General features: G+C 56.8%; 1 protein-coding gene across 3 annotated transcripts; it reads left to right on the plus strand.

Annotated features, from left to right (window-relative positions):
* Positions 1–242: 242 nt before the first annotated feature.
* AMOTL2 (angiomotin like 2) lies at positions 243–17,839 on the plus strand. Of its 3 annotated transcripts, none has more exons than XM_079921530.1 (10): positions 243–379; positions 2,935–3,729; positions 6,463–6,760; positions 7,800–7,944; positions 8,292–8,384; positions 12,064–12,359; positions 13,149–13,456; positions 14,236–14,453; positions 15,026–15,205; positions 15,956–17,839. In XM_079921530.1, the coding sequence occupies exons 2-10, from the start codon at positions 2,996–2,998 to the stop codon at positions 16,012–16,014; spliced, it is 2,331 nt and encodes a 776-aa protein (XP_079777656.1). In that variant the 5' UTR covers positions 243–379; positions 2,935–2,995; the 3' UTR covers positions 16,015–17,839. The 3 variants fall into 3 exon arrangements, with proteins under 3 accessions (XP_079777656.1, XP_079777654.1, XP_079777655.1); XM_079921528.1 differs by lacking the exon at positions 243–379 and adding an exon at positions 945–1,058; XM_079921529.1 differs by lacking the exon at positions 243–379 and adding an exon at positions 945–1,058 and having other exon boundaries at positions 15,029–15,205.
* The last annotated feature ends 7,426 nt before the right edge of the window (positions 17,840–25,265 follow it).

The following is a 25,265-nucleotide window of genomic DNA, read 5'->3' on the forward strand; positions in this document are numbered from 1 at the left end:
AAGGCAGAGCAGGGGGTGCAGGCCGGGAAGGGTCGCCGCGAGTCCAGGAGGCCGCGGCCTCCGGGTCCTCAGCACCGCCTCCCCGGAGGAAGGCGGGGGCGGGGAGGAGGGGGTGGGAGGAGGCGGAGGGCGGAGGAGGGCGGCGCGCTGCGAGGTTATTTGTGGTTCGCTTTGATCCCGAGGGGGAACCTGAAACTCTCACATTCCTGGCATAGCAGCCGCCTCCGGCGCTGGCCGACCCTGGGACTGCGTGCTGGGGCCCAAGCGGCCAGAGCGTCGGCGCTACGGCCGAGAGCACACCTCAGCCGCCGCGCTGAGCCGAGCCGGGCCGGGCCGGGTCGTCGGGTCTGACAGTGCCGAGCACCCGCGGGCCGCTGCGGTAAGGAAGGCCTCTCGGCACTTTGGGGAGCGCGCGGGGCCGCAGAGACTCGCCCCAGCCGAAGCCCGAGCCCCGCCGCAGCCTGGGCTTTTCCGGGAGCGGGAGCGGGAGCGGAGCGGACCCAGCGTCCTCCAAGGCACAGCGCGCCTTTCCCGGCAGCCACGAAGCAGGGCAAGGACCGCTCCGCCCGGGGGTGTCTCTCGAAGGCGCGCGGGTCTGCTGGGGCTGGAGGAGGGGGGCAGCCTCTGGGGAGAACGTAGTGGGTGTTTGGGGTCGCGGGTCGGGAAGAGGGGATGCCAGGGGATGCGGATCTGGGCGGAAGGCGCCGCTTGGAGCTCAGTTTGCAGCGCCCTGGGGGCTGATTTGGTTAGGTAGGGGTTACAGGTGTCTTTGCCCCCCAACTAGCCCAAGAATTCCTCTTTGTCTTCCTTGGAAAATCCTCTCTTGAGCCACGGTCTGGCTCTCACTTAGAAAGAATGCAGCTTGCCGTCCAGCCCGCTGACGTCAGCGCTGGAGCATTTGGAAAACAAAGAGGGCTCGGGAGGGAGGGAGGGAGGCGGCTCCACGACGCTTAAAGACCTCTCCGGACCACTGGCTACCGTCGTCCACCCAGCTCCCGGCGCAGCGGCGGCCACCGGGTGCTCGTAGTCAGCCAGGAGTCCGGGTAGGGCGGGATGAGGTGCGGTCTGACTAGAGACCCTCGCTTTGGTTCCTTAGGCGCGCGTGAGCCCAGGCAAAGGCCGGAGTTGCGTGCTTGCTTAGAAGAGGGTGTTTCAGAGACCTGGGCGCGCTAGTACAGCAGGGGTGCACGGCCCGGGTCGCGGGCGCAGATTTTAGTAACGGCTCAGCTGAAAGGATGTGCATCCAAGGGTCTTGACCGGGACAAACGCGGGATGAGAGGCGCGGGAGGTGTTCCCTTGCACCCAGGCACACTGTTGGTGGGGAGAGGGTCTGGAATCTGTCCGGAAAGCTGCATTCTCCGGTCCTCCTCGGCTGCAGTCAGCCCAGACAGTGATTAACTTAGGAATGCCCCGTGGATGAAACGCTAGGGAGAATTGATTCCGGTTTGTTTTGCCTCGGGTAGCTCTAGAGTCTTGCATCTCCCGTCCTTGTGTGTTTGGGGCGGGGGGGAATGAGGGAGTGCCAGGAAGGATGAATACAGAGTACCCTCCAGACGCATCTCCCTCTCCCCAGTTTTAGGCAGCTGGGAGGAGGGAGTGGAATGGCTGCTCTGCCAGTTGGCCAAGCCCTAACTTGAGCAGGGCACTGGGGCTAGTTTTGGGGCAGAGGAGGGGCTGCGTTCCTCCTACTGTCCTCCTCCCGTGCACACAGGACCTCCGGAGGTGTGGGTTTTGTTTGGTCTTCCCTGAATCCCAGTTTGGAGGTCTGTGGTAGAGGAGGCTGTGGAAAGGAAGATGGGTGAGGTGGGCAGCCTGCCAGGCCATGAGCCACTGGGAGCCCAGGCTCAGAAGGGAACACCTTCCGCAGGAGATATTATCTCCCTGCAGTTTAGGCTCAGAGCCCCCAGCCCCAGGTTCCTGCAGCCAAGAGCCTCCCCGCTCGCTCCCTTCCTTCTTCAGTCAGCTCAAGTGGTGTTACCGATGTCAAGATGCTGATGGCCCATCATCCCCTGCGTGCCTAGAGGGCCATCAGGGCACATCCAAGGAGCAAGTGTGTGTGTAGCTGGGGGTGGTAATCATAAAATCGAAGACATCGTGCCACCCTTTCTTTTTACCTGGAGCACGTGTGCACTTACTGTCAGCGCACAGACTGTGTGACTGGCCCACAAACCTTGATGGGTGGCACCTTTTTGCCTCATCTCACAAAACCATTGTCCTATTATAGTCTCTCTTTCATCCCTTATTCACCAATCCAGATGCATTTTTTCCTTCTTCCTGTTCACCTTGCAGAGTGACTGCCAAGGTCATCCCATGACAGGGAAGGCTCAGCAGAGTAAAGGGTGGTGAGTTAGCTGTGCCAAGGCCGGCGCTCAGGCATGCTTCATCCTAGACGGTCCTGGGGGCTGTTTGCCTAGGGCTTCTACCAGGCTGGAATCATTCTTTATCACCTGCCAATAAACTGGGGCCCTGTCCACCCCTGGACTGGAATGCTCAGTGGTTAGAGCTGAATTAGGCCTGCGCTAGAGTCGCTCATCAGGCTCTTTGATGGGAAGCTGACTGCAGGAGGCCAAGGTTCCTGGTGTCTAGGTTACTGGTGTTTTTCTCTAGGCACAGTAAGTCTCCATGAATATGATTATAATGGCAGTCCTTTGCCAGGGATTTACAGTACACCAGGAGCTCAACAGCCATTGCCTGTTTTAATTCTCAACTCCGTGAGGCTAGCATTATTCCTTCATATTTCCGATGGAGAAACTGAGGCTCAGAAGTTAAGTGACTTGCCTTAATCAGTAGATGGCAGCATGGGCAGTTGAACCCAGGCTTGTGTGCCCCTCCATAGCCTTGCTCTTTACCATCATGCCTCTGACCAGACAGTAATGGAAAGTCCCCCCCTTTCCCATGTGCTCCCACTGAGTGGTCTTCTTTCTCTCCTCCCAGGTGCTCTGGGGCCAGGTGCCGCTGGCCTTTGTCCAGGCGGTTGTGTGCAAGCCCAGGAAGCATGAGGACACTGGAGGACTCCTCGGGTACGGTCCTGCACCGCCTCATCCAGGAGCAGCTGCGCTATGGCAACCTGACCGAGACCCGCACGCTGCTGGCCATCCAGCAGCAGGCCCTACGGGGTGGGGCTGGGGCTGGGGGCACAGGGAGCCCCCAGGCCCCCCTGGAGATCGTGGCCCCCGAGGACAGTCAGGTGCTGCAGCAGGCCACAAGGCAGGAGCCCCAGGGCCAGGAGCACCAGGGCACCGAGACCCACCTGGCAGAGAACAGCCTCTACCGGCTGTGCCCACAGCCTGGCAAGGGCGAGGAGCTGCCGACCTATGAGGAGGCCAAAGCCCACTCGCAGTACTATGCGGCCCAGCAGGCGGGGCCCCAGCCACATATGGGGGACCGGGATCCCCGCGGGGCCCCGGGTGGCATTCGGAGGCAGGATGAGGCCCTGCGTGAGCTGAGGCACGGGCACGTGCGCTCCCTGAGCGAGCGGCTCCTGCAGCTGTCCTTGGAGAGGAACGGGGCCCGTACCCCCAGCCACATGAGCGCCTCCCACAGCTTCCCCCAGCTGGCCCGCAACCAGCAGGGACCCCTGCCCAGGGGCGCCCCTGCAGAGGGCCCGGAGCCCCGCGGACCTCCACCTCAGTACCCACACATCGTGCTAGCTCATGAGACCACCTCCGCTGTCACCGACCCGCGGTACCGCACCCGTGGCAGCCCGCACTTCCAGCATGCGGAAGTAAGGTAACTGCCCACCTCGGTCTTCAAGCTCTTGGCTTCCAGCGTAGTTCTCCCAGGGTGAAGAGCCTCCAGAATCCTGGCGAGCTCCAGAGGAAGGCCGATGATACCCTCTCCCTCCCAAGATGGGAGCTAATGCTGGAAGAAAAGAGGGATTTAGCCAGGGTCACATGAGAACTTAGCGGCATCCCTTGCTTTAATTTGGAGGTGGACACCATTGTCTAATTGTCTGTGGCAGTTGAGTAACTAGGGTTTTCAGAGGCTATGAATTACAGCAGGGGGTTAAAGGTTGGGTTTCAGAAAGAACTTGCAAAGACAAGGGTTGGGAATCATTGCCAAACTGTTTCCAAGTTAAGTGGGAAGAAGGTGGAACCTCCTTCTCTGGAGGTTTCTAAGAACAAGTGGACATGTTTGCTTTCTGTGATTACTGGGAGGCATTCCTAACTGTAGGCAGGAAGAAAGGACCAGATGGCCTCCTTAGGGACCTCTCCCCGCTCCTACACCGGGGTGGGAGCTGCCCTGTCCCTACCATTCATTTCCTTTCATGTTTTTCTGTGTGGTCCATGTGGGTGGAGCCTGGAGTGGGAGAGGATTCCTGGTCCAGGTGAGCCCCTTTCTGTGGAGGCTCCGGAGAGGCTGCTGCGGGGAGGGCTTAGTGTTTGATTCTCAGTGTGAAGGGAAGCCTTTAGAGGATGCGATTTGGCTTACCTTTTTAAAACGATTCCTCTGCTGCATGTAGAGAATGGATTCTAGAGGCTAGAATGGAAGCAGGGATGCCCGGGAGGGGCAGGAAGCCCAGATAGTTTGCAGAAATAGGGTTCCTAGAAATGAGGCTATCGCTTGGCTCCGCACCTTCTCCTGAGAAGCTGACACACGCCCTTTTCACACGCCCTGCATCTCCCCCGCACAGGGGTCCAGGAAGCCCCACCAGAGGAGCCTGAAGGTTTGCAGACTCCCTCTTCCTCTGATGGCCCAAGGTCCAAGTCTGGTTCTCTTCGTGCCTGCTGAGTCCTCATTTAGTCACCCACTTTCCCACTGTGTGCCCTTTCCCGGGAAAGATGGCTTTCTTAGCTCTCGAGAAATGAGTGACGTGATAGCTTGGAATGAAGGGACCAGAAGATGGAGCCTGTGGGTTTTCGCCACCCTCCACCTCCCAGGCCCCCCCACCTTATCTCCTTTCTCAGGGCTCCGTCCTGGGAGAGTTTCGGAAGCTGAGTCGTGGTTTCTTCTCTTGGACCAGCCTTATTGAGCCCTGTCAGGAAAAGATAATATCGTGGAAAGGAAGTAGACTGTTTGCAGGAGAACAAAAAAAGAGGGAGGGGGAGGGGCAAACAAGGGGAAGGGAGAGCAAGTGTGAAGGAAAGGAGGCTGTATTCTTTCTTGGAGCCAAGTCATCCCCAAAGAATGCCATTTGTGTCTGCCTGGCCCAGGGCAGGGGGAGCAAGTTCAAGAAGCAACCCCAAGATGCCACATTTAGCAGCACAGGGAGAGTTTGCACATTCCAATGGGGACTCTCGGCTCTCACTGGAAGCTCTACCTTGGGCAGTAAGAGAAATACATCTGCCCGCCTCTCCTTTGGCTGATCCGCTGAGGCTTGCTTTCTGGGAACTGGGGGCAGGGACTGTTCTTGTAGCCTAGGGTCATAAGAGGGGCAGGGGAGCCCGGAGTCTGGAGGGGGAAGGATGAAGGGGAGGGATGAGGGGAAGGGCAGGCATAGGTGCTGAGGTGATGGACTCATGTGGGGCTTCCGGGACTTGGGAAAGTTCCTGGTGAAACTGAGGCCATCAGCTCTTTTACACTTAGAGCCACAAGGCCCCAGAAAGGCTCTGTGACCCCACAGGCCTCTTGCTTTTTGCTCCTTCCCTTGACATGGGGCCCTGAGGCTGACGTTATACCAGTAGGACATTGTCCCTAAACTCAGGCTATTGTCATAGTCCTGAGGCAACCACTACGCCCCAGAAAATCCAGTGTTTGGGTCACATTTACTCTTTGAGCAGAGAGTAAGCTGCGGTCTCCACTAGGAGAGACGGAGGATGGGCCGTCATTGTGGGAACGCCCACTGCAGGCCCAGCACTCTGCCAGGCACATGTAGCCCTCACAAACCCCCTTGAGGCTGAGAACCTTACTTTCATGATTGAGCGGAGTCCTGCCGCACCATGGGCTTAAACACTGGAGCCGGAGTTTGAATGCCTATTTTGTCAGACTCTGGAGCCCAGACTCTACCCCTGACATCTGTCTCGCCGCTCTAACCTTAGCCGCAGTCTTCTAAAAATGTTTCTTCAAGGGGTGACGGGACCCAAGATAGGAGGGAGAAGAAGTGCGTGTGAGCGCAGGGCCTGACACCAGGGGCCGGAACAGACACCAAGTGGCCCAGGGGCCTGGAAGTTTGTGTGTTCAGTCATGATGGATGTGACCTCCACACTCAGAAAGAGCCTTCTATTGATGAGAAGGGTCAGGAGTGCACTTTTCAAGATCTCTTCTTTAAGCTCGGGTTGCTAGGACTGCTCAGGCTGATCCCCAGGGCCTCGGCCACAGTGAGGCTGGGCATGAAATAAGCATGCTCATGTTAATCCCCTCCAGCCCTGCTCCCCTGGCCCTTGAAGGTCTTGGGGACGCCATGTGGAAAGGCCTTCCCCACCAGTCGCTGCCTCACGCTGTGGGGAGTCTGTCTGCCCAAGAGGGCTGGCGCGACTCGGGGTGGTTTCTCGGTCTCTGAGCACCTACTCTTCTGTTCCCCAGGATCTTGCAGGCCCAGGTGCCCCCTGTGTTCCTCCAGCAGCGGCAGCAGTACCAGTACCTGCAGCAGCCCCAGGAGCACCCCCCGCCCCCATCCCCGGCTCCCCTCAGCCAGGGCCCGCTAGGCTCCCTCAGCCTACCAGGGTTGGAGGCCCCAGCAAGTACCCAGGCCTCCTCGGGCAGTGCCCACCTGGCCCAGATGGAGACTGTGCTGAGGGAGAATGCCAGGCTGCAGAGGGACAACGAGAGGCTGAAGAGGGAGCTGGAGAGCTCGGCGGAGAAGACCGGCCGCATCGAGAAGGTAGGCCCTGCTGGGGCCTCGGAGGGGCAGGGGGAAGAAGGGACCCCGACGGGGCTGGCCTGGCTGGGCTTCTCAGCCATCCCTCAGTCCCCGCCCCCATCCCTCGTGCACCCTCCCTGGCTGACTCCAGACAGCTGGGGAGCAGCCGGCACAGCAGGCCTGGAGCATGAGCTGTTGCTGCCCAATGGTGATTAGAAAGAGCCCATTCACGGCTCCCTCACACTCGCACCCTTCCCCTGCACACACCCCCTCCCGTGGACACCTCCCACAGAGAGCCCTTTGTATCCCCCACACAACAGCAAGTCTGTTCCAGGCCAGCCCTGGCCACAGAGGAAGCCCCTCCTCTTGGAAAAAACGAGCGACTTATTGGAATCACAGGCCAGCGAGGAGCACGTGCGGAACCTGCCAGCTGCCAAGTGGGAGGGGCAGCCAGGGCCAGGCTGGCCCTCTGGGGTGGATGGCGGTGGCTGGAGAGGCAAATCCTCCAAGCAGAGGTGGCTCAGGCTGGGGTCTGGTGCTCCCTTCTTAGTGAAGGGTTACCAGCTGTGCGCTCAGCCTTAGCAGGTGGCCTCAGGCCTCCCGAGGCCATCCTGTGGTGTCCAAGATAAGTCCACCCTCCGGACCGTGGTTGGAGTCTGAGTGCCCACTCCTGGGCCCATTGTGCTCAGATTTCTCAGTAGAAGCCAGACAAAAGGAAGATGCTTCTTTCTGGACAGTGGGCCCCAGAAAGCTGCGCTTAGTCACGCTGCAGGCAGCCACTTCCAGAGATCCTGGCCTTGGGTTTGCTCAGGACCTTGGGACAGTTGAAGGGACCCTCGCTTGCCTGTTTCAGCAGTCTGGTCCACCTTTAGAGGCTACAGGCTGCAGCCCATCCCACCAGAACTAGGTGGATTTTTTTGCTGTGGCTTTTGATCCTCTCCTCTCTCACCCTTTCTGATGGAGAATAGCAGATCAGCCGGGGTCTGTGGAGGGGACCTTGATGCCACTCCCTCCCTGGGAGCTATCCCCTTCCTTCAGCTCTGCTGTCTGCCTCTTGCAGCTGGAGAGCGAAATCCAGCGGCTCTCTGAGGCCCACGAGAGCCTGACGAGGGCCTCTTCCAAGCGGGAGGCCCTGGAGAAGACTATGCGGAACAAGATGGACAGTGAGATGAGGCGGCTGCAGGACTTCAACCGGGATCTGAGAGGTGAGGACGGCTTACCCAGGTGGAGGGGTGGGGAGTGCCTGCGGACAGCTTGATCCCACTGTTCTAGGGAATAATTCAGAATCTGTCCTCTGCAATAATAGTATAAATCGACTCAAAGGAGACTAGGCTGAGACTCCTTGGGGAGTCTTGTCTCTGTGTTCTAGACCTTAGGGCTCCTCATGGACCTCCCACCCATGTGGCCCAGGATGACCTGGAGCTAACCTATGAGCCCACCCCCAACTTGGAGAATGCAGCCCGACAGATAGGACCGAGGGGACACCCCAGCAGGCGGCTTCACCTGTATTCAAACATTTTTCCTTAAAACCTCTTTTCTTTATTTGAAACAGAGAGATTGGAATCTGCAAACCGGCGCCTGGCAAGCAAGACACAGGAAGCGCAGGCAGGCAGTCAGGACATGGTGGCCAAGTTGCTGGCTCAAAGTGAGTAGGGGTCCCACTCAGGAGCTTGGCCAGAGGTGTGGCCAGGACAGCCCCTCAGCACAGGGAGGATCGGCCTCCTCTATCAAAGCAGTGCTTGGAGCTTGGGTTTACTGAATGTCTACTACGCACCCAGCAGTGGACTAGACCTGGGGGAGGGGTAGTTTCTGAAGATGAAAAAGATCTGGTTCTCTGCGTATTGGGGAAATCAGTGGATCCAGAGGGATAGCTGGGGAGCTGTGGTTTGCTGAGCTGTGGTGCTGACCATCAGTTCGGTGTCCTTCAGAAGCATGGGGGAGGCCAGAGAGCCTTGGAGACAGGTGGGATGAGAGAGAAGGAAGAGTCTGAGTCTCCCAGGGGGTGCCCAGGGGGAATGCGGGAAGCTGGGGAGCATGGTGAGGCTGGGCCATAACAGGTGGAGTCACCAGCCAAAAATGGGGCATAACCAACAGGGCAGCCCAAAGAAGGGGCTCAGGAGGATCCCCTAAAGAGGGTGGTCAGAGGCTTCTTGAAGAACAGATGAGTTCATTGTTGACTCATCCATTCAGTCACTCATTTGTTCACTAGCACAGCTGTGCTGAGCCCCTGGCCGGCGTGGAGCACAGCAGGAACAGGTCAGGAAGGTGCCAGGGCAGGGAGGTCAAGAGAGGCAGTGAGCTTGAGGAAGGAGCAGGGTCTTCCCACCCCGGATTTCAGGCAACAAGGGTGGCCTGGCCCCGGAGGCGAGATGAGGAGAGGTCCCCAGCAGCCTGAGAGAAGGGCTCTGTGGGGTAGCAGGGTGGGGAGCAGGCCACAGGTGAAGAAGCAGCAGGATAGCTCAAGTGGAGGTTCAAGCAGGGAGTTTGGGGGAAGAGGGAGGACAAAGGGAGCCCCGAGCTCAGCAGTAGGAAGAAGCTGCAGCAGTCAGAAGAGACAGAGGCAGTTATTTATTAAAATCCTCCTGTATGCTCTTACTACGTGCTATAGTGATGTTAGGGTGTTTGCAAAGGAGTGGAGTGGAGTGGGGGCGGCTGGTGGCCGGGCGAGGGTGGCTTCGAGGAAGGAGGAACCCATTCAGAAAGCCTGCTGTGCTGAAGCTGGATACTTAGGGGGTGTCCAGAAGTGGAGGGGCAGCTTGAGGGCTGAGCTGTGCTGGCAGCACCTCCCTCCTCAAGGAGGGCTCGGCCCTGGACAGGGCCGACAGGAGCCCAGCACTGAAGGGCTGGGGGGTGGGGGTGGGCAGGGGGCAGGCGGGGCTGTGCTGGCGGGAGGCGATGACTTAGGGTCTCTGGGAGGTGGGGAGGGGACGGCCCCGGGGGTCCCGTTTGGAGTCTGGGGAGGGCGGGTTTCTGGAAGGGGGTAGAATGGGGCGCCCTGTAGTAGAGGGCCGACTTTGGGGGCCGGGCTCTGCCAAAGAAAGGAAGTCACCGGCGGGTTTCTGGGAGCGGGCAGGGGAGGGGCGAAGGGGGAGGCCGGCCTGGAGGCGTTTCCGCTCCCCGGGGAGCGAGCGCCAGGCTGTTCTTGGCTCCGGGCTGGAGCCATTAATCTGGCAGCGGCGGGTGACCTGGATGCCAGGCATTCCTGAGCCCGGGCTGTTCCGCTGCGCCCCGCCCCGCCGCCGCCGCCGCCGCTCCCTCCCGCGCCCCGCCCGCCCGCACTGCGGGAGGAGGGAGGACACTGGGACAAAGGGACTGGGACGTGCCGGTGGGGCCTCGCTTTCCCAGGGGGAAAGGCCTTCTGCTCCCTCCACTGCTCGCTCGCCCTTGGCCCCTCGCCCTGTCTCCCTGATTCGCGGCCACCCCGCCTGGGAGCGCCCCCGCCCCCTGCCCGCCAGACAGGCCCAGGGTTTTATCCTGGTGGCTGGGGATGGCCAAGGGCTCAGGCTTCCCAGCCCCTGCCGGGGCCTTAGAGGTGTGGGAGGTGGCAGGAAGCTTCTGGAAGCCAAAGGCTGGGTCCTGGGGATCCTCCCCAAGGGCTGACGGAAGCCATGCAGCCCTTCCTTGCTCCCAATAGCCATGGGGAAACCAGAATTCTCAGGGAAGATGCCTCTGGTTGATCTCATCTTTTTTCTGGAGTCAGTCAACACTAGTAGGGAAGTGTGGCCCCTATCGCCAGTGCCATCTGCTTTTCCTACTAGGCAAGCTATACAGACCTCCAGCTCAGGTCAGACCCTGTCCTCCCTGGGGATCTGGCCTTGAGTCCTGAGGCCTGGTTCTCCCAGCCCTGTCCCCCTTGGGCAGTTTCTTCCCACTGAGCCTCAGATTCTGAGGCTGTAAGATGGGGGCATCATAGACTGGGATGAGATGCAGGCCTCCTGCAAACTCTGTAAGCTGTTGGGCTCTGTGAAGCCTCCCAGGATGGGGTCACTACCTCCAGGTCCAAAGTCCCAGTCAGCACTCCCGCCTGCCCCCTCCACTCCATCAAGGGTCAGGCCAGCTTGGGATGAAAGGCTCAATTTCAGTGTTACTGAGCTCTGCCATCTTCTCCCTCCACCCCAAAGAATGAGGCCAGCCTGGACCCAGCCTTCTGAAATCCAGCGTGAACCAGAGCTGACCTGGGTCAGTCGCCTGTGTCCTCCCTCTCTGCCCCAGGGCCCTGAGTAAATGAATCCTCCCTTCTGCCTGCCAGGTCCCAAGCCTTCACTCGTCTGTTCCAGAGCTTGTACTTCCTATGTGATAGGTATAAAGATTAAAGATGGCTCAAAGATTAAAATTAATTAAAATTAAATAAAATGAAGAATTCGGCTCTTCCCTCACACTAGCCACGCTTCCAGTGCTCAGTGGCCCCGCATGCCTAGTGGCTACCGCACTGGCTGGCACGGTGTAGGACCAGCCCGTTACGACAGGAAACTCCACCGTGCTATGATAGTGCTGCCCTAGAGAGTGCCTTTGAGTCCACCAGGCAGGCCCCAGAGCCTCTGCCCTCCAGCAAGGCGGGCAGCCCACACACTCTGCGGGTAGGGGCGCCTGGGTCCACAGAGTGAGCCCTGGAGCCCACTTCGGCAGCCCTCTAGGTGTGAGGGCCTCACACCACAGCCAAGCAGCCTGATCCGTCAGAGGCAGGCTGACTTGGGTCCCCATCCTGGCAGCACCATTCACCTCCTATGTTTCCTCCCCTTTAAGTTGAGGGGTCACAAATCCTGCCTCAAGGGACTGTTACTGGAGGCTTTGGTGGAATAAGATGTATAAGTGCCTGGCTCCTGGGGCAGCACACGGTGGTCCCTTCCCCTCTCCTTGATTCTTCCACTTGAATGATGACCACACGACAGTCCACCTGAGCCTCCGTTTTCTCATCTGCAAATGGGCGTCGTCACAGTTCCTACCGGTCCAGTCTCTAGTGTCACCGTGAGGCTCGAGGGGAACTGTGAATGTGTTTTGGAAATGGTGACACCTGGCACAAGTGGGCAGTGTTTGGGGCTCTCTCCTGGCAAGACCGTGTCCCAGCAGAGGAGCAGTGTAGCCCAGTGACTACTGCAAGGGCCCCGGCCTGGCGCGCTCATTTACTCATGACTTAACCTGAGCCTCAGTTTCCTGGCCCATGCAATGGGGTTACTAAGGGTACCTAACTCGTAGGTTGTGGGGAGGATAAGATGCAGTCATGCTGCTGCAGTGGTCAGCCCAGAGCCCAGTACGTGGGGGGTGCTCCGTGGGGCCAGCGAGGTGGCTGCCGTCACTGACCAGGCCCCCCCTCTCCGTCCCTGCAGGCTACGAGCAGCAGCAGGAGCAGGAGAAGCTGGAGCGGGAGGTGGCACTGCTGCGCGGAGCCATCGAGGACCAGCGGCGGCGGGCCGAGCTGCTGGAGCAGGCTCTGAGCAATGCCCAGGGCCGGGCGGCACGAGCCGAGGAGGAGCTGCGGAAGAAGCAGGCCTACGTGGAGAAGGTGGAGCGGCTGCAGCAGGCCCTGGGGCAGCTGCAGGCTGCCTGCGAGAAGCGTGAGCAGCTGGAGCTACGGCTGCGGACGCGCCTGGAGCAGGAACTCAAGGCCCTGCGTGCGCAGCAGGTGAGCTGGGAAGACCCGCGGAGGTGGCAGAACTGGAGCAGCATCAGAGGAGGCCAGCTCTGAAGCCCCCGGGAGCCCCTGCTGAGATCCAGGCCGAGCCCCCTTGGAAAGCCAGGGTGATCTGTGCCGGCCTTGCTGAAGGCCCCTCCCAGCCACCAGTCTTAGCAGAGGCTTTGCCACGGGGTCATGTGCCGACCTTGGGGACTCAAGACTTGGGCCTCTGTCCTCAGCAGCAGCACAGGTTGGCACACTTGGTCTTTAGAGAAAGTCACTCAGGAGCATTGATGGAGGAGACTAGCCACCTCTTGTGTGTCTCCTCAGGATCCTGGGAGAAGATAGTCGCCCAGATGCTGAGTCTTTATCCTCACTTCGGACTATGTGAATAGCTCTTGTGTTTACAGACCAGATAGGGTTCTGTCTCCACTCCCAACCTTACCCTTCCCACAGAGATAGGGTGACCAGACCTCCTGGATTGCCCAGTTCTGTCCTAGTTTACACCAGTTGTCCCAGTGTCATTGAGTTGCACCCCTTTCCCGGATTGGAAGATAATTTATGTGGTCGCTATTGCAAAGGCAGACCTGATCTTCTCACACCCTTGGCCACAGGATTTGGGGCGGGGGTGCGGGGACCCACGCCTCCCCTTTGTCTCTGGGTGGAAGCGGGCTGCAAAGAGTGTACGGGGAGGCTGACCAAGCCCAAGGCTCGGTGAGAGTCCTCCTGTGGAGGCGAAGACCTGTGGCCGATGCACCCCAGCTGCCGCCCCTGACCACGGTGCTCCTCTCTCTGCAGAGGCAGGCAGGCAGCCCCGGTGGTGGCAGTAGCGGCGGTGGGTCCCCGGAGCTCAGTGCCCTGCGGCTGTCGGAGCAGCTACGAGAGAAGGAGGAGCAGGTCCTGGCACTGGAGGCCGACATGACCAAGTGGGAGCAGAAGTATTTGGAGGAACGTGCCATGAGGCAGTTTGCCATGGATGCGGCCGCCACGGCTGCCGCCCAGCGCGACACCACTCTCATCCGGCACTCCCCCCAGCCCTCGCCCAGCAGCAGCTTCAACGAGGGCCTGCTCACCGGCGGCCACAGGCATCAGGAGATGGAAAGCAGGTTGGGCATTACAGGCCGGGCACCTGGGTGGGGGTAGGGGGGTGGCGATGTCAAGTCCCTGCCCATCCTTAATCCGTGATAAACACCCCTCGCCCCACCTGGCCTAACAATCCCTCCTACTTCTGAGCTGACCCACGTGCTTTTGGCATAGCTGGCATCATACACGTATTCTTTCCCAGAGGTACCAACCAAGTCCTTGGTCTGCCCAGGAGACCCCACTGTTGGATGCCATCCAAGGCTCTGGGACTCTATCCCCTCCCCCTCCCCCATGTAAATCAGAGAGTAAGACTTTCCTACTGAGTCCACACCATGTACCACCCCCAGAAGGAATGTGGCCGAGGCCCCTGGCCTGGGGGTAGCTAGTATTTTCTCTCCAAAAGCAATCTCAGAGGCCCCACAAGATTTCCATTTAACCTATACCTGGCTCAAAAGCACAAGCACGTTGACTGAGCCCATTTGGTCAACAGCCCTGGGGGTGGTCCTCCAGGACGGGGGTTGTACCATTGCTGTCATTGGATGAACCCAGGACCTGCCCCTTGATGACCTGCCTTTGCTGGTATGAGAAGGGCCCAGCACTTCTCGCATGGGCAATTTTCAGAGCATCCAGTTCCAGAGCTGTGATGGCATTTCTGAAGGCCCCCTCCTGCCCCTGCTGCAAGGCCAGGAGAGCCCAGCCTGGTTGTAGGAAAGGCTTTCCCTCCAACGTCTACAAGGCGGGAAGGATGGGGGCTGTTGGATCTGTAGGTCTGAAGATGCAAGCATGACCTCTCACCCCTCAGGTTAAAGGTGCTCCACGCCCAGATCCTGGAGAAGGATGCGGTGATCAAGGTCCTTCAGCAGCGCTCCAGGAAGGATCCTGGCAAGGCCACCCAGGGCTCCCTGAGGCCCGCCAAGTCGGTGCCATCTGTCTTCGTGGCTGCAGCAGCAGGGGCCCAGGGCTGGCAAGGGCTCTCCTCCAGCGAGCAGCAGGTGGATGCCCCTGCCCGGCTGCCTGCAGGTGAGAGGAGGCGGGTAAGCGGCAGAGGCAGAGGCAGAGGCTAGGGTGTCCTCAGGCCTTTCCTCTCAGAACTGAGGCTCAGAGGAGCCAGGGCATCCCAGCCCCTTACCCAGGGAAGCTGGCTTATACTCTGGCTCCAGTGATCCTGCAGCCCACAGCTGTCCCCCTGGTGTGAAGAGGCAGGCTGTAGCCCCCATCTCTGGAAATTCCACCACCCTGGCCCCAGCCACTTACCATCTAAGTAAAAATAGAGCTCCCTGTACAGATGTACCTTCTGGGCCAGCCCTTCCACTCCCCCTTCTAAGCAGATGCCACAGATATCTGAGAGTCCCTACTGGTTTTAAGATTTAATCTACACCCCTTTAAGAAAGGCTCTTCTACTCGAAGTTTTTGGAACCCAATCCAACCTGATAGTTATTCCCATTTGGAAACAGGAGCGTTTAGTTGTAATCGAAGTTCTTGCAAATCAAGAGCAATTCGCATCCCTAATAGGTACAGTTAAGTAGGGGTGTTCTTCATGGGGGTTCCACCTTATGGACAAGGCAATAACTGTGAACCTCCTGCCTTTCCAGCAGACAGGGCCCCGGCGGAGGAGCCAGTGGCCGAGGCTCCCCTAGCTGCCCACGCCAAACATGGGAGCAGGGATGGGAGCACCCAGACTGACAGCCCCCCAGACAGCGCCGCCGCCTGCCTGGGCCTGGAGCCCGACGGCCTTCTGGGGTGCAGCAGTGGCCAGAGGACAGCCTTGCTGGGTAAGTCCCCTTCCCCCCAACCCCCCGACTTCTCTGCGGGGCTGAGGGCATGTTGGGGTGTGAATTGGGGCCCCTGACCCTTTATTCCCAGGCCTGGCCCCACTCACTGCCCACATTCCACAGGGAGCCCTGCACAGGGACGGGTGAGCAGGGTGTGAGGCCCACCACAGTACATATGAGAGCTGGTTGGATGCATGAATAGGGGAACTGAAAACCCTGATTACAGACAGATCCACCTGGGAGTCTCTTTATCTTCTCTTTGGAAGTCTTCTTTTATTGCCAGTCTAAATATCTAAGATAATGGAGCTTGGTGAGTTACCCTTCCACTCAAGTTAGGAGACTTTGTTTAAAAAGAATCCGGGAAGGAGAAATTTGAGAAGATGCCATTACTGTGTTTGCTCCCTTTCACATTAGCCTTTGCATATTTGCCTGGCCTCACCATCTCAGAAAACCACAGGCATGAAAAGAATGCGGCAGCCTCCCTCCCTTGGGGCTCTCCACCCTCCCTCCAAGCCCTCCGACCAGTTCCAAGTTGTAAACAACTGTGTCTTCCACTCTGGAGGCTGGTGGTCTGGACCGAGAGCCCAGAGGGAGCAGAGCTTTGTGCTTAGGTTGGCCAAGTTATGGCGACCTGGGCAGCTGAGTTGGGAAAAGTTGGTGAAGATAGAGCCTATCTTTCAAACGTGGTAGGATTTAAAAGAGCAGTGTAGTAATGCTCGTTGGCATGTGCCTGTGTTCTTATCTCTCCAGATTCTGTTGCTACATCCAGAGTCCAGGACTTGTCGGACATGGTGGAGATACTGATCTGAAGGAGGTGGTGCCTTGGGGACTCCCAACCACTCCCTGCTCTCCTCTGCCCTCTGCCACGTGGCCATTCCAGCAGCCCCTCCAGAGGCTGCTTCACCCTCCCCCAGCCCAGCACTCATTCCCATTGACCATCTGGTCCCAGGAGCTGAGGAAGGATGCTGCAGAGGAGAAGGGGAGCTGTGAGCCGGCCCCCAGAAGACTCTGCTCCTTAGCCCCACATTCCTCCTGGGCCCACGTGGAATGAGGACTGGACCTTAACCTGCTTGCAGCCCAAGGCTTGCTGCCAGGGTAGCAACCGAAAGCTCAGAAGGGAGTAGCCCCTTCTGCACCCCCAGTGGACACTCGGGCAGAGGGGGACAGGATATGTTGATTTGGGGGCTGATTGCCAAGGATGGCTGCCCGTGGACGCCAGGTGGGCTGGTTTACTAGTCAGGCCTGGCTCAGTGTGGTCCCTCCAACCTCCTCAGCCCCTCACCGCCTCCTTGGTCTCACCCACACTTGCATCTTGTGGGGCCCGTTGAGGCCACAGCCTCACCCCTTCACTTGGAAAGGACTGGGATGCGCTGTGCGGTTTGTATATAATTCCCTTCCTTGTGGAACAGAAGACTGAAGCGGGCTGCTTCAGATTTGTCCCCTCGTTCTGTGCTCCCATCTCTGCTGTCACGGTTCCGCCCAGTTATCTCCCCTTCTCAAGCCCTTGGCCCGTGATCCAGTTGATCCACGGGATATTTGCTGTCTTTTTCCCCATCTTGAACCCTTTTTGAAATGCCCACGTGACCCTCCCCCCCCCCCCCCACCATCACCAGCCTCTTGAAATGGCTCCACAGCTCCTGTCCTTGGGACATCCTGTCAGTTTGGTTATGAGCCCTGAGCCAGGTGAAGTGAGCCACCACACAAGTCTGCTGTGGTGGGGTTCCCAGCACCAGTTCTCCCAAAGGAAACTGGAGACATGGCCTTGTTCTCATCAGGGTCTCTGTCCACCCACCCTGGAGGGATTGGGAGACGTGACTCAGATAGTCCTCTGAATGGAGCCCCCGTTACAGCATGGCGCCGTGAGGCTGGCGCCTCGAGCCACCCGTGCCCAGCGCCCTGAAGCAGGGCCGGCGCTTGAGAACTGGAGTGAAGCATCCAATGGCAGCCTGCCAGTGGCCGTGACTTTGACTTCTGGTCTTAAAGAGTCCCCCAGCTCAGCCCCAGGAGCGATTGGTGGGTTTTAGCAGTTTGTCTTGACTGTTTTTAGTTCTCCTTGAATCTTTGTTTTGTTTTTTTTTTTCCTTTACCGTTTTTAGGTTTTATATGTGTTATTTTATTCCCATGGTTCCTCAAGTTTCCTTTTTAAACATTTGCATTTGCTGGACAATTGCATATTTTTTTAAATCTCCCTACCCCTCTTGAAAGCTGAAAAATGCATTTGGTTCATATGCATTGTTTACAAAGAAAAAAAGAAAAAAGAGAAAAAAAGGCAAAAAAATATTGTGGAAGAAAAAAAACAACTTAATATATTTTGGATTAATATTTGGTATTTCTTTTAAAGTATTTTTTTGTGCTGTGAACATTTTCTGCCAAAGACCATGATGTGTGTCTGTATGTTTAAGTTATCGTAAATATTTAAAATGTAAACATGGCTGTTTTGTTATGCCACCCTGTACCAGGATTGCTGCTGCATTCCACTGGGTATAACAGTATTTTAATAAAAAAAAAAAATTTAATTAAAAGCGGTGTCTTTGCACAGGTGAGAGACTACACTGAGAGGGAAAGGAGAGGGGGTAGGAACTTTGGGGGGGCCACCCGTGTCATAGTCCCCAACCACTCTCAGCACTGAGCTGGACCCCTACTCGTCCACCCCATGCTCCTGTACGCCTTGGTTCTTAAACACTGACCAGGGCATGTCCATAAACCACCAGCTCAGGGTGACTGCCATTTCTCATACAAGAGGAGTGAAGGCTGGTTTCCATTTTCTGATTGTGGGAAACCTTTGGGCAAGGCTGGTCCCTCCTTATCTGCAAGGCTAGGAGGCTATACAGTGTAATTTCTTCTAGGATCCACAAGTCCTGGGAATCTGTGAGGCTGCATTAAGGGCAAGGTTGGAATGAGGATGTGGTTGGCTTTCCCCAGAGAACATTTCTCTCAGTCTGGGAGAGTCTGGCAGAGGGGCAGCCTCCCCAGGTAACTTTGTTCTAACTGACTTTGTTTGCCCACACGCTGTGGTTACTCCACAGTAGGAAGGGGTGTCCAAAGGTGGCTTTACCCTTCCCTCCCCCTGTCCAGCATGGAGTTCCTGTCTGGGACCATCCAAGAGACAGAGAGCCGTGCTGCCTGGAGCCCTGCAGAGGGTCTTCATGTGTGCGGCAGGATCTTGGGCTCTGCCTCCCTCCCTGGCTGTGGCCTCAGCACCCCTGCCCAAGTTCCAGGAAAGCATATCACTCCAAACCACAAAAGAGAAAACATCTCAATCTCAGGGGTCCTTGTATCAGAAACAAAGCCCCTGCTGCCATGAGCCAGTCAGCACACTGAGGTTCCCCGTCAGGAACAACCAGCCTCATCAGGCTGTCAGTCAGGAGCCAACCACCAGGCAGAGGGCGGCCAGACAGGCCCGTGATGGGAACGTTCACCTCCACGGCAGTGAGTGAGCCAAGTATTTTCAGGGCTGGTGTAGGGACTCAGCAGCCATGTTGATGAGTATCCGAGCAGGATCGTAGAGATCAGCTTCCCGAGCCGGCCGACCTGCCCACAAGAGATGGAGCCAGACAGGTGGAGGAACTGGGAACATGCAAGGACCTTCTAGCTACTTTGCGATAGCGATGGGCCCCAGATTCCCCGGCCAGCACAATGCACCCCGTGGCCACGCCTCCACCCCAGCCTCTCCAGGCCACCTCCCACCACGTGGGCAGTATCGATGCCCATCTTCCCAGGCCCCGGACTGTGACTTGCTATGTGGACTGTGGCTAGGTTGCCCTCCTCAGATACAGGCCTGGTCCTCGGAGGTGGCCCGAACAGTGAAGCTGCTGCTCCCATCTTCTTCCCTCGGCCACACCAGCCCACAGAGACATTCGCTAAGATGTGGTGTCCAGCCAAAACGACAGCGCCTGTGGCAGGGCGCTCCAAAGAAGAGCCTGGCCACGAGGCTCCTGTTCACCTCCACCTGCCCCCAAGAGAGCCCTGGAGGGCAGCCCAGACCCGGTGCTGTAAGGCCTGACGAGGGCACCATCCCACCCCCAGGACCTGGGCCGGAGGCTTGCAAAGCATCTGTGCCTTTGGCAGGAGCCAGTCCATGAAGAGTCACTTTAATATTTCCTTGGCACAGGCCAGGGGGTAGAAGAAACCAGTGTGCACAGCACACACACGTGCATGTGCATTTGTGTATGTGTATGTGCACGTGTGTGCCTGAGTGTGCCCCACAGAGAAGGACTGGAGGGGCACCGATATCTTCTGGCTGGTGTCCTTGCCGGGTCACCACACCGTCTAGCGACAGGGTCACCAGTGAGTATGAGGGGCCATGTCCTCTCAGAAAAGGGGTTGAGTAGGCTTCTCAGTGCCATTTGACGTGCAGTCTAACTAACAAAGCTCTGGGCTGGGGGCGTGCTGGGGGCTGGCCCTGGGGAGGGGAGTGTCTGCCCATGTACCCGGGCACCCGCGGTGAGGGGGCCTGGGCCACGAGAGGGCCAGTACCTGGGTCCTACAGGTGGCTCTGCCGGGTGCTTGGAGGCCCAGTTCCTCTGTGAGGGACAGCTCTGCTCTGCCTGCCCTGCCCACACCCAGTGCCTCCGCTAACAGGGCTGGGAGTGCGGCTCAGGAGGGGGCCCCACTGCCCCAGAGGGCGGGAAGGCAACCAGTGGGCGCTGTCCCAGCCCTTTCCTCTCTCTCACCTCCAGGTTAATGGTTAACTCTTCCCCTGGCCCCAGCAGAGCAGGTACCAGGCTCAGAGGGTTTGGTGAAAAATGCCAAGATGCAGGCAGCAAAGTGGGGCCCAGTAGCCCAGGAGTGGCTGAAGCCCCTCCACGGGCCCCGGGAACCTGAGCTGGACAGGAACCTTGTTTGCAGTGCCACCGTCTTGTCTCCTAGCTCAGTGAGGACCCGGCCAGGACATAGTAGTCCCTGAACACTGGTCCCTGTGTGTGACCGATGCCTCAAGAAGCAGCCCAGAAGCCCCGGCACCAGGCAATGCCTTCATGGGCCCGCCACGTCTAGGTCCAAGCTGGGACCCAGCAACGCAGCTCCACAGCAACCCAGATCTCAGCCTTCTTTTTTTTTTTCTTTTTTTATTGAGATGTAATTCACATACCATAAAATCCACCCTTTTAAAGTGTACAGTTCAGGGTATTTTATATCACAGCATCCATTTTAAGCCGGCGGTCAACCATGGGTTAGCACCAAACGCCCCGCCAGTAGGCCCTATGGACATAATTAGAAGTGCTATTCGATCTGGTGCATTCACACTTGTCGGCTCCTTCTCTTCAGGATGAAGCTTTGATCTTCCTAGAGCTGATGGTCTCCTTCTACTGGGCCTGCCCGACAGTTCCAGCACACCCACCCTGGGCCACAAAGAGGACACTGCCTGCTCTGAGCTGGAGCCCTCTGCCATCTGACCCTCAGGCTGCTGGGGCAGAAGTCCTGGTCTGAGATTCAGGCAAGAGGCCCACAAGCGCTGAGCCACCAGGCACCCACTGTCTGCTCAAGATTTTACAGAGTCAAGGGGTGGGCTCAGTGTTGTGGGACCTGAAGTTTATATCATTTGAGGGGTCCCCCTTGGAGAAGAAGAATGCAAAATGGCAAATACAAAAGGAGGTCTAGAGTCTTGGAAGGGGCTTGTTTAAAGGAGCGCCTCAAGGTATAAGCTTCATTAGCCTCTCAGTCAGTCTGCATCTGGGCTTCCGACATCAAGTGTCCAAACGAACGGTGCCCTGGGAGGCACCATGATTCAATTTGGGCTCATCCTTGTTTCTCTCCGATGAGACTTGGAGCTGGGGATCAAGGAAGCTGCAGTTACTCCAACCCAGGACACAAGGAGTGGCTACTTCTGGGTACCCACCTGGGGTACCCAGCTCTTTCCCCTGGGGCAGAGGTGCCTACAACCAGGAGGCCTGGAGTCTGGTGGAGAGATGTCGCCGCAGAGCCCGGACAATAGGCCTTGCAGAGGACCAGACCCGTGGCTGGCCCATGTCCACCCCTGCTCTCACCCACCGAGCAAAACTCCAGCCCCCTAGCCAGAGTTTGGTGGGGCCATGGGCTTGGGGTGGGTGCGGGGACACACAGACATCTGACAGTCAGCTCCCCAGGTACCCTGGAGAGCCATGCCAACTTGATGGTGGCAGGGCCTGTCTGCCCGCTTTTGATTCTGAGCTGGCCAAATGTCACAAGCTGTCCTCAGATAAATGCCTCTTGAGAGTCCAAAGACTCCTACCTGCGGCCACATTCCAGGTGTGGTTGAGCAACAACGTGGACAGTTCCCTGCACTGCTTTGCCTCTTCTTGCATCAATTGGCCTTCTTTTCCAGCTCCAGGAGGCCCTGCCCTGTTTCTCCTCTACAGCTTTTGCTTGCTCAACACAATGTGCTGTGGAGATCCTCACAGCGAGTTGCATCAGCGGCAGAAATACCAAAATCACAACCATGGAGTGATTAACTGAGGAAGCCACAGCCGAGGTTCACCCTGAAAACTACAGCAACCTTCTTTAATTTGAAATAAAGGGACTTCCCTTGGGACTTCCCTGGTGGCGCACTGGTTAAGAATCCACCTGCCAATGCAGTGGACGCAGGTTCAATCCCTGGTCCAGGAAGATCCCACATGCCACGGAGCAACTAAGCCCGTGAGCCACAACTACTGAGCCTACGCTTTAGAGCCTGTGCTCCTCAACTAGAGAAGCCACCGCAATGAGAAGTCCGTTCACGGCAACGAAGAGTAGCCACGGCTCACCGCAACTAGAGAAAGCCAGCGTGCAGCAACGAATACCCAACACAGCCAAGAGAGAAAGAGAGAGAGGAAGAAAAGAAGGAGGTGATCATATAAATAAATAAATAAATGAAAAATAAAATAAAGAAAAACAGCCCTCCTTCCCAGAAGCTCTTCTCTAAGGCTTGGGTTCTCTGACTCAGCAAGACTGACTTCTCTTTACTCCATTCTATTTCTCTGTAAGTGACTGGGCTATCTCTTCATTCATTCATTCATTCATTTGTGTTACAGATGTTTATTGAGTGCCCACCATGTTCCCAGCACTGGGGCAGGCACTGAGGGTACAGTGATGAATAAGGCAAATTGTGTGTCCAAACACCTTTATGTTCCCACCATCTCTTTTACTGTTATACCCCATCCTGAGCCAAGCGCAGGGGTATTGTTGACTAGGGCTTCCCTGGTGGCGCAGTGGTTGAGAGTCCGCCTGCCAATGCAGGGGACATGGGTTTGTGCCACGGTCCGGGAAAATCCCACAGGCCACGGAGCGGCTGGGCCCGTGAGCCATGGCCGCTGAGCCTGCGCGTCCAGAGCCTGTGCTCCGCAGCGGGAGAGGCCACAACAGTAAGAGGCCCACGTACCGCAAAAAAAAAAAAAAAGAATATATAATTTCAATCACGCAGAGGTTCCTCCTGTCCCCATGCTGGGGTCACAAGTGGCCCTGAACACTTCCTGGACAGTAGCTTCTTAGGATGTTTTGGCCAGACGGCCGATGCCCCTCTCCTTAGCCAAACCCCCACCATTCTGGAGCTAAGGGAGGACGAAAGAGATTCTACGGGTGGAGTCTTGGGGTCAGAGAAGGAGAGGTTGAGCCCAAGGGCTTGGGCAGAGGTGGAGGGGAGTAGCTGAGCAGGTGGCCATGGGTGTGTGAGCCCAGAACCGGCCCTGCAGGATGGCTGGCCCGTGAGGCAGGCCCAGGCACTGCAGGCCACGTGCGCCCCAGCCAGCCCCAGCCATGGGAATAGCTGGTAGAACCAAACTCCCTCTGCCTCCAAGACAGCCGCTCCCACCTGCCCCTGCCAGCCCCGGGCTCCCTCTGGGTAGGGGCAACGTGGAATTCTTTGTATCAGGATGACAGTTCCCAGCCATGCCCTATGATACTTGAGTCCCAAGAACAACTCACAAGGCTTCAGACCGGAGCCCTGTGCCCACAGCCAGACCAGGCAGGAAGGGGCTCAGGGAGCATTTGCTGCCCTCCTACCCCATGTCGAGCTGATGATGCTTCACCCTCTCAGACCATCTCTGCCAGTTTGTGTATTCAACAAATATCAATTAAGCCCCCACTATGTGCCAGACTATTCTAGTCCTAGGAGAACATGGGGAACAAAGCAGACAAAATCCCTGTCCTGTGGAGCTTGCATTCAAGAAGCAGTGGGATGGTGGGGAGAAAAACAGGAAACTGGATTAATTTTATAGGTGTATTAGAACAATGATTCTTAAACCCTCTGTGGCAAAAAGCCAGTTTATTTTTTCCCAGTCTGCATTTGGATTTCAGGGCAATGTAAATTGCCATAGATGCTGAAGTATCTATAGGTACTGTAGTACAGAAGTTTCTAAATGCTTACTCTCCATTTCTACACTCACGTCCTCTCCTGCTGCTGGTCCACATTGTGCGAGAAGATGAAAAGAGCTTTGGGAAAAACACGAGTGTAAGAGACATGAGGAGTTGAAAGTAAGGCAGCGGGGCTAAGGGGAGAGTTGCAGTTTTAAAGGGGTGGTTATTGAGAAGGTGACATTTGAGCAAAGATTTGAAGGAGGTAACAGAGAAAGTCACACGTGTATGAAGATTGGACTTTGGTTGAAGCCTTCTTGAGGGAAAGGGGCAGGGCAGCAGGAAGTGAGGGAGCATTGTAAGGGGGGAAGAAATGGGGATCCCCCAGGATGACCTTTCTGAATCCTGCAGGGTCTGCAGCTCCCTGGGGTGGCTCTTCCCCCAGGGTAGGCCTGGGGTGATCCACACCCCCTCAGAGCATCCATCTCAAGCTAAGGCAGGGCCTCCCTGCTCAGTGCATCCACCTCCAGCTTTGCAAAGAGGAGGTGCTTCCAGCTCAGGAGGTGATTTGAGCCCCATTCCTGTGCACATAGGTGCAGGGCCATGACTGCAGGGAAGGTTCCATCTGACGTTTTTCTGCATCCAAGCCCAGATATGTGGCACAGTGGACAGGCGAGAGTCTCTCCTCTTCTTGAACACACTTTCACATCCAGTTACATACACACACTTCCACACCAAACACACACCCAGACTTGAAATATACTTGCGGGCTTGGCCATGTGCACACCTGCCCACCAACATCTATGGTAAACCTTCAGGTACACTAAAGTGGGTATGCACACTTTTACACACAAAAAAAAACCACACACACATAGCTTTGTGGGCCTACATCCATACCCATGCACACACCACATACAAACCCCCAGAGATGCACACATGCTCCTTACACATGGACTCACTCTTCCCAAGAGAGTTTCTACTAAGATAAAACCTCTGGTATCTACATCAAGTAGCAGATAGAGAGATGGGACAAAGTTCATTCATGTGCTCAGGTGGCCCCGCCAACACAGCCACACAGGAGTAAGCAGCAGGCTTGTCCCCTCACCACCAGGCCTTCAGGAGGTCAGTGCTGGGGTGGGATCAGTCTGGGGCAGGAATGTGTCAGAGCTCCTGGGAGCTGACTCAAGGCCAGGAGCAGACAGCCTTTTGCATTCCCAACAAGTAGGTCACCATGATGAGAAGTGCTTGCCTACATGCTGGGACCCAAGGTCGACTGGAACAGAACTGGGGAAAACCCAGCTGTCATGGAGCATCAGGTGTTAAAATAGTTGTCTTTTATTCTAGCCCTGTGGTTAGGTCTTTGCAGCACTGGGGAGCTTGTGTCAGGGGCCTGAGCCTTTGCTGTGTGCAGTAATTTATTATTATTTATTAGTTTTTTTAGCATATTCCTTAGGATTTTCTATATACAAGATTATGTCATCTATAAATAGAGAGAGTCTTACTTTTTCCTTTCCAATATGGATGCCTTATATTTAATTTTCTTGCATAATTGCTCTGGCTACAACTTCTAATACAATACTGCATAGAAGTGGTGAGGGCATAGAGTGGAGAGATATCCTTGTCTTGATCTTAGGGGAAAGCATTTAGTTTTTATCATTAAGTATGATACTAGCTGTGAGGTTTTGGAGATGCCCTTTAGCAAGTTCAGAAGTTCCCTTTTATTCCTGGTTTCTTGTGTGCTTTCATCACGAAAGAGTGTAAGATTTTATCAAATGCGTTTTCTGCAACTATCGAAATGATCATGTGATTATTGTTA

This window comes from Stenella coeruleoalba, assembly GCF_951394435.1.
Source record: "Stenella coeruleoalba genome assembly, chromosome: 5".
Taxonomy (NCBI): Eukaryota; Metazoa; Chordata; class Mammalia; order Artiodactyla; family Delphinidae; genus Stenella; species Stenella coeruleoalba.